The sequence below is a fragment of the Passer montanus genome, unplaced genomic scaffold, assembly GCF_014805655.1.
Source record: "Passer montanus isolate IOZ18808 unplaced genomic scaffold, ASM1480565v1 scaffold2, whole genome shotgun sequence".
NCBI lineage: Eukaryota > Metazoa > Chordata > Aves > Passeriformes > Passeridae > Passer > Passer montanus.
In genome coordinates this window covers 20,485,079-20,493,206 of record NW_024366591.1, presented here as the reverse complement: position 1 = coordinate 20,493,206, position 8,128 = coordinate 20,485,079, and the positions used below count along the sequence as shown (strand labels likewise).

General features: G+C 35.6%; 1 protein-coding gene across 7 annotated transcripts in view; it reads right to left on the bottom strand.

The window, feature by feature from the left end:
• Positions 1 to 1,090: 1,090 nt before the first annotated feature.
• Positions 1,091 to 8,128, bottom strand: part of RGS17 (regulator of G protein signaling 17) — a 70,767-nt gene continuing 63,729 nt past the window's right edge. For all 7 annotated transcript variants that reach the window (XM_039707620.1, XM_039707613.1, XM_039707612.1 and 4 more), the window contains 2 exons: positions 6,706 to 6,940; positions 1,091 to 3,660 (listed from right to left, as the gene is read on the bottom strand). In XM_039707620.1, the coding sequence (XP_039563554.1) occupies positions 3,472 to 3,660; positions 6,706 to 6,940 (424 nt within the window). In that variant the 3' untranslated portion in view covers positions 1,091 to 3,471. The remainder of the gene's footprint in view (positions 3,661 to 6,705; positions 6,941 to 8,128) is intronic.

Genomic DNA, 8,128 nt, shown 5'->3' with positions numbered 1-8,128 from the left:
AAGGACAGGAGGGTACAGAAGTATTCTGCCTATTTTTGGCTCTTTGGCATTAGGTTCTATTTAACAGCAATTTAAAACACCGGGCAAAAGTGACAAAAAACATAGCTCACTTTCTATAGTGCACTTGCTATACACATTCTCATGAAAAACTGAAATACAAGTTAAATACATACTTATTTTATTCCAAGCTATAGAATAAGTGTATTTAGGCAGTTTTTCAAAGTGTATTGTACACTGCATGCACAATAAATCAGTTTAATAGCTTGACTTTTTTACAGTTTGTGTTCAAAGAACTGTATGATAGGCAATGAGATCATGTTACTTATTGTCCATTTGGACCACATCCATTTTTGTCATAAAAAAAATTTGGGAAACCCAAACTGATAAATGAAATGTATCTTAAATGTTTTTATGTGAGCATTTGCTCAAAGAAAGTAACTTTACTTGCGATGTTCAATTTTTAAATCCTTCCCAACAGAGGATTTTAGACAATAAACTTTTGAACGTGATTTCATTGCAGTATTACACTGAAGATTGGTGTAATATTTTTCAAAATTATGTCACAGTTTCCAAATACAGATTTTGAAACCTTATGCTAGAAATCAAAGTAATATTTTAGGGCCTGCACATCTAGCTTTAAACCTGTCTTGAAAGGATGACTTGTCTGTGTTGACAAGAAGTTCTACCTGTGTGAAATATCTTATAAAGATAGCTTATGACTAGCAGGTCACCATCAAATAGTAACATTAAGAATATTCAAGTCTACATTTGTCAAGACTTATGCATGCAGTTTTGTCTCTTACACATTGCTTAGATGTGTGCACTAAATGTGTTGTGCCTCAAACACCACCAACTTGAAATTACACTATGTAAATATATACATATATGGTGCTGTATATGTTTAGTACCAAGTAAATATAACTAGTCAAATGATACTAGACATATGTAGGACCATACTTAAATTCCAATTAAGAAAAAAGCAAGAAAAATTATTTTTTCCTAACAGCATTTCACAGTAGAAGGAGGCAGTCTTTTCTCACTGAATTTTCCCCCCTCAGGATTTGTAAACATCTTATCTTGTATTCTATCGGTATAATAATTGAATATTTTATTCATAATGGTAAGTAGCTAACCAACATGAATAAAGTTGTCATAACACGGTAGCACTTTCAGACAAAACAGGTATTTATTAAAAGAAACATTTATAAATATTTTGTCTTGCATTTTAAACTACATTTTCATAAATAACAATATTTAAAAGTGCTGAATATGGTAGGATAGTCAGCAATGCCACTGTAAACAGATTTGTTTTTCCACTTTGCAGATTTTTGTTTTAGATCCCATTTTGTCAAACACTACAACAGTTAAAATATTTGCATAGGGAATAGAGAATAGCCCTTTTAATCATCTCCTGAATTCTATATAAATTACAAAACCAAATGAGTTTAAGAAACAGTTTGTTAAATTGTTCATATATATATATATATATATCCAAAAAAAGTACACAGGTTTCAAGTAAAAAGAATGACTAAAAAATTCCCCAAACCTGCTATCTGAAGCATGTTCAATAAATTAAGAAAATGAGAGGTAGTAAAACAAAGGGAAAAAAATAAGCCCCAGAAGATAAACTAAGACCTGCATCCTCCCAGTTACGGTGTCACAGCAGACCTGCCTCGGCAGCAGCAGCTCCCGCCGAAGCCGGCACCGCAGGCTGCCCGCAGGAAGTAACTGAGGGCTTGGAGCCAGCTGTGTTCTGGCCAGATTCCACTCGAGGACACAACTGCCACACCTTCAGGCCAATCAAAAGCCACGAGCTCGTGCCATGTTTAGTCCTACGTAAGTGAGAAGAACCTTGCCTCTTAAGTCTTAGTATGGTTGTCAGTATTAAATATATATATATATATATACATGCACAAACATATATATATATATTTAACAAGTATTCAGAGCAATTTCTTGGTATATCTTTAGCAGTTTATGAGGGATGCTAACACTCATTTTGCTTGTGTATGGTAGGTATGAAGATGGGGTTTTTTTAAGTTCCAAGTTACTGTCTCTTTAAACATCAAAATGTGTCCTGAAACTGGACATTCTTTGATAAAAAGGCCAAGCAAACACCTATTAAAAACACCATGGCAGCCTAGTGATGGGAGTACTGTGCTGCCTTAGCTGTGATTAAGGGCTCAGTACAGGAATCTTTACCCAGGAAAGATACCCATTGTGTTTCTGGAGGCATTTTGCTTGGGTAAGATCTGTGTAGGTTTAGAAGCCCTTGAAGTTTGGTTTAATATTACTCTCCAAACTCCTTGTTTTCAAGGAGTTGTTCAAAATCAATGAGGCTAGAAGCTAAGATAAGTCTTCTTTAACCCTCCACCTCGTAAAACGGTACTTCATTTAAAAACATTTTTTACCGGATTTAGCTTTCAAAAAAAAATATCTTACAGAACAGATGCAGTTCATCAAAATGTTCTAAAATGCTCTAAAATGCTACATGTAGGCAATCTTTTATTAAATTTCTTTATTCAAAAAACTAAATAATCAAGCTTTTTGTGTTGTTTCTTGTTTCTTTTTTTTTTTCTGAAGTACATAACATTATACAACAGTGTTAGAACTGGATAGCCAGTCTTTAATAAATCAATTACAGTATCTGACATCTGAAATGTACATTGAAAATCTTTGTTCTTTTAACAATTAAACAATATCAGCGCATAGATTGTGTCACCCAGAAATGGATCCCTTTAAGTGATTTGTGCTTTTTTTTTCTCCTTTTATTTTTCTTTTTCTTTGACATTGCAAACTCTGTAATGAAAATGCCACAGTTTTGGCAGTGAACAACCAGAGGAATCCTCCGCTTGATTTATTTTAAATAAACAGTGATAAATAGCTCTTTTTCTCTGTACAGAAATATTGGCTTCAAAAAGTCAGTGTATTGTACTCAGTAGAGCATGTAGAGTAATGCTACACCTTAAAAATTGGCTTTTTAGTTAGTGATGTTAAAAAATGCAAGCCTCTTTCTGGTTTGCTGTAATTGTTTCTATGTACCATAGGACTGTATTGCACAAAAAAAAAGTTTTTAAATACAGCTATAATTTATGTTATTGGATTAAATATTGCAACAACTAAGTGGTAAGTGAAGCAGTTTTACCTTGCACATGCAGTGTGAGGATACACAAGGAGACTGTTCATAAAACTACAAATACATCATTGCAATCTTGACTGCAATAGGGTGAAAGGAGTGTGAAACAAATGTATTTTGGCAAATCCATTGATCCCCTCCCACGCCATCTCGAGCAAGGGGGACCTTGGTAAAAATGTAGACAGAGACCATAATATGTATTTTTTTTCTTCACAGTAGCCTGAGTAGTGCTAAACTGTAGTTCTCCAGGAACCCAGCTCCAGATGTTATTAAACTAATTTTCTTCCATCCCACCCACCCAAAAAAAATCAAGTTATTTTGTTTGAAAATTAAAACTAAGTTTCAGAAGTAGAGCCTGTAATACTTTCAACAAGAGACTTATAAATCTGAGAGTTCAAAAACCTTGGAAAAGAGTCTCTGTGCATCAAGGTGTATATCTGGAGCTGGGCATCTTCATACATGTGAGGACTGGGATCCAACAAGTTTCTGTTGATCACTTCTCTCACCCGGGAATCAAGACTAACCTGAAGAAGATGAGCACACAATAATGAAACAATAACATCAGAAAAGTTGTAATATGTCTATTTCTCAGGGCTCCACTGAACATGCTGAGTTTTTTGGTTATTCAAGTAATGCTCTGTGCTTCTTTCAGAACCGTCACACAGTTACTGGGTAATGCACTGAGACCGTCAACTCTATTTCAGTTTTGACTTGGTCTTTGCATCCATCCTAAGATCTGTACAATGAAATGCAGTGGTATAGCAGATTAAGTGCAGTGCAACTGCAGTTTTCCAAAATATATTGTTTTACCTTAAAAATAATTTGTATGCATTTAAAGATGTTTCTCTGAAATGGATGTTGAATTAGCCTCATTCAGAGAGCTGCAGGTTCTGAGCATTTGTGGTTACACTTTTTGAGGATTTCTGTTCATCATTCTTATCTGGCTGACCTAGAGATTTTTTTTTCGTTTTCAGATGCTACATTTGTTCCTTACAAATTACCCAGGGATTTTTATCATTTTTATTGTGTTAATCTCCCCATTATTATTAACTATTTCATATTTTTTTCTTCTTGTCAGGAGTCTTTAACATCTGGTAATTCATACTTTCAGGAGATCATATATCCATATTGAAGTTGTTAGTAAGTTTCAGTTTTAGCTTCTCATTTACTTACCATTTGTGATGAACTCCTGTGCCTAGGCAGGCAGAAAAGGACATATTATGCTTGGGATGAATGCCCAGATGATTTTAGAATATCCTTTAGAAATTTGAGTGAATGTACAGTTTATCCACAAAATGCTATAAAACCTAATAAATTAGTGCGTTCTGGATTAAATGAAATGGCAGTAGCAGCAAGGCTCACTGGGGCCAGCAAGGGTTTACTCAGCTAAGAATAAAAGGGCTAAAATCCTGAGTAGATAAATGCCAAGAAGAGATCAGTTAAGACACTGTGATTTACACCAAGTTGCAATCTGACCCTACTGCTCTGCAACTGTACAAAGATATTCATACTGTCTGAAGGATTGACTTCAACCCTGGAAATCTCCATGTATTAAGATACCTTGATACATGAAGGGTGATAACCAAGATGAAAACTCAGAATATGTTTGGATTTGTGAGTCTTTGCTTTCACACATGTGAAGCAAAGTCTTTGAAAAATGCTGGTGTGGTGTGGTATAGTATGGTACAGCACTGAGAAATAAATATACATTTTGCATTCTATCTTCAGTACCAGCTGTGGGCATTGTTGGTTTGTTGGCATACTGGAGTATGCTACTGACAGAGCAGACAAGCTTTCTCCTCTAATATTTGCTCTCACTTGGCTATTAGTCACAAGGCACAACTATGAGAGACCAGTGGTGCTGCTCAGCCAGTGAGCGTGGGCAGGAGTACAGTGCTATGGTAGTTTTGCAGCCATGTGTCTTCAGAATGTGCTTGAATAGATTTCGAGCCCAGACCATTGCATTTCTACGGAACAGAAAGGACACTAAGATTTAAGCAATTCTCCCCCTGACACCCAGGCAGACACATTTATATCCACAAAAACAGTTTGTGCAGCTAATTGGTTCTTCAACATAAAACATAATAGCTGGGATAAAAACCCCCTCAAATTTGGCAGTATAGTGGGGTTTTGAGCCACTGAGCATAATAAAAGTTAATTGCACTCCGAGAATGCAAAAAACAAAATTAATTATGGAACTGTTAATTTGCATTGTATTTTTTCAGTGACTCACTAAAGCCAGATGGTAAAACTAGTTGGAATTACTGAAGGTATTTTCTTGCTAAACAGATGAATACAAAGTATCTGTTTAGAACACTAAGACCTTCTGCCTCAATAACTTCTTTACTGTACCAGTCATGCTAAATATATTAGCTCTTATGCCAAAAGGTAACATCTGGAAAGGGATGCCTGGATGAACAATAATTTTTCAGTTCCCATGCTGTTCTAATGCATTGCAAACAGTTCTTTTTTGCCTCCTAAGATTTCCAGTATGGGCAGGAGCAACTGGATTGATGAGATCTGTATGCATCCAGTGCACCAAGTTTGTGAGTAGCTTTGTTAAACTCTAAGTCAAACAATGATTTGTTAGTGTTTGAATTTCAAATGTTGATTGGTCTTAGCTTAAAAAGACAATTGAGCATTCATCACATACCTGTCTGGTAAAAATATAGTATTAGAAGAAAAACTTATTATTAGCTTGCTGTATTGGCAATGGTATTTCACTCCAAAGCAAAAGTAGATACTATGGCACAAGAGAAGATAATGGAGCTATAATTCACTTTTGGCTTCATTCATATGAATGAAGTTGCAAATTATTACTGAATGTAGTGCAAAAGTAAAATGTAGGAAGGAAGTTCCACAGTGAGCATAAATTATCATAATGCCATTGAGTAGAAATTCAAATGCAATGCACAAAGATAAGGCAAAGAAGATAAAAGTAGATTATGTGGCCTGAGAAAAACTCCTCTATAGTGCTTATATATTTATGTATCCCTTTGTATTACAAAAAATGGTTTGCTAGGGATGCTTTTTCTTTACTACAGGTGAAAATAATTTCAAAATTGGTCTATTTCAGTTAAAGGGTTGAATAAAATCTAGATATTATACATTTAATTAGATAAAATATGTCAGCTTCATTCTTGGACTCTCACATAGAAATAACCAGCAAAATTCAGATTTTCTGCCAGACAATTGTAGCAGCAGATAAATCTATAAACATTCTGATTTAAATTGCTTAAGTTTGGTGTTTTTTCTCCAGAAATCCATTTGCATTACTTGTTTCGTCTCTCTGTCAGACATGTAGCATTACTAAAGAGGCAAACCTATTTCTCAGCTTTCTCTTACTGGAGTTTCTTGAGCCTTATAGAGAATTTGGATGCATTGTGGCTGGTAATGCTGAATGGCCCAGTGCCTGCATCTCTACTGTTTCTGTCCCTTCCTTTCCTGATTTAATGTTCATCCTAAGACTTTCATCTGACAGACTTTCAGAGCCTCACCAGGGAGTCCAGTGCATAACATTTCTGCTCTGGAATAACAGAAAAATGCAAATATAACATTTACATCTTTACCTCTTTTGGTGATAGTATAGAAATGTAATCTTCATATATAAGTCTTGCTTTTTCTTCAATAACTTTCTTGTTCTGTTCCTTTTTTAGATCTTCACATGCAAGCCAGAAAAGCAGGTTCTCCTCACTATACTCCGTTCTAAGAAACTCTCTGAAAAGGTTCCTCCCAGCTGGTGTTTTCATCATCTTGTCAAAGTTCTGAGCCCAAGACAAAATTTCATCTGCAGTAGGGTTTTGGCTGAAAAAGAAAATATCATTACAAATATGCTTCTATTTTTGTAATAATGCTTTCATACATTCATTCAAAAATTCTTTCAACTGTACTTTAGTCCAAAGTTAGGAAAAATGGAAGCAACAAAGCTTCAGCAATAACAGGGGAATTTTGTTTGCTCTTCACTTGTGCATTCATTGTCCTAATAGCCCACTAAATGTGTTTAATGTTATAAGACATGCATTTGACTTTTTATGAGTTTTCTGCTGGTGTTCTTAGCCATGTGGCTAAGAACAAAAATCCTACAACAGCACTGAATTCCCACCTCTGCAGTTAAAGGAGATTCCAGGAAGCTGGAAACAGACTCTCTTTCGTGAAGAGTTTAGATGACACCTGATGTCCCTGCCTGCCTCTGATGGTGACTGTACATGATTTGGTTTAGGAGGAAAAAGAAAAACAAAAAGCTCTTGGCAGCCAAAAGCATACTAATGAGGCTAAACAAAGTAGTAATTCAGAGAGATTTTAAATTAGCATATTTCTCTGTGCTTGTACGTAAGGGTTGCTAAGCTTCCCTCTGTTTCATGCTATTGACCTGAATTATGATCTTTTGGCATGAGATGTGATGGATTTTGCTGGCAAAACAGGAAAGAGAAGAAATGGGGAAAAGTCCTTATTTCCATTTCCTGAAGGAAACTATTTGTGGCTTTTGCCAGTGGATGCACTGGGTAAGTGATCAGAAGACCTACTGGCGTCACTAATCCATTAATGTACCAATGAACAGCTTAAGAAAGTAATTCTCCAGATTACTTAACAACAATTTAATATAGTTTCAAACTTAATTTTGAGCACTCACCCTCTCCTTCCTGATCCAACACAAGAGCTTTACTAGCTGTTGTCATTAGTGTCTGTGTTATCATGATGCACAATAAGTGACATTTGTCTATATAATTTCTGTTCAAGTCAATTTAGCAACTCCTACTCTGTATGCAAGGCAGACTGGATGATGGGAAGCTATTTGTGATAAATCACAAATTGTTTAACTGTAAAGTGATTGTAAACTGAATGGAAAAGTTTAAACACAGATTTTAAGGTGAACAGTCCTCAGCACTTTGCACTCTCCACTGAGGAGAGTGCAAAGAACCTGCTGAGCTGAACGGGGCTGACAACCTGGGCTTCCTTATTGTCTGTTGTGAAGCTCTTCACTATTGTATTTTG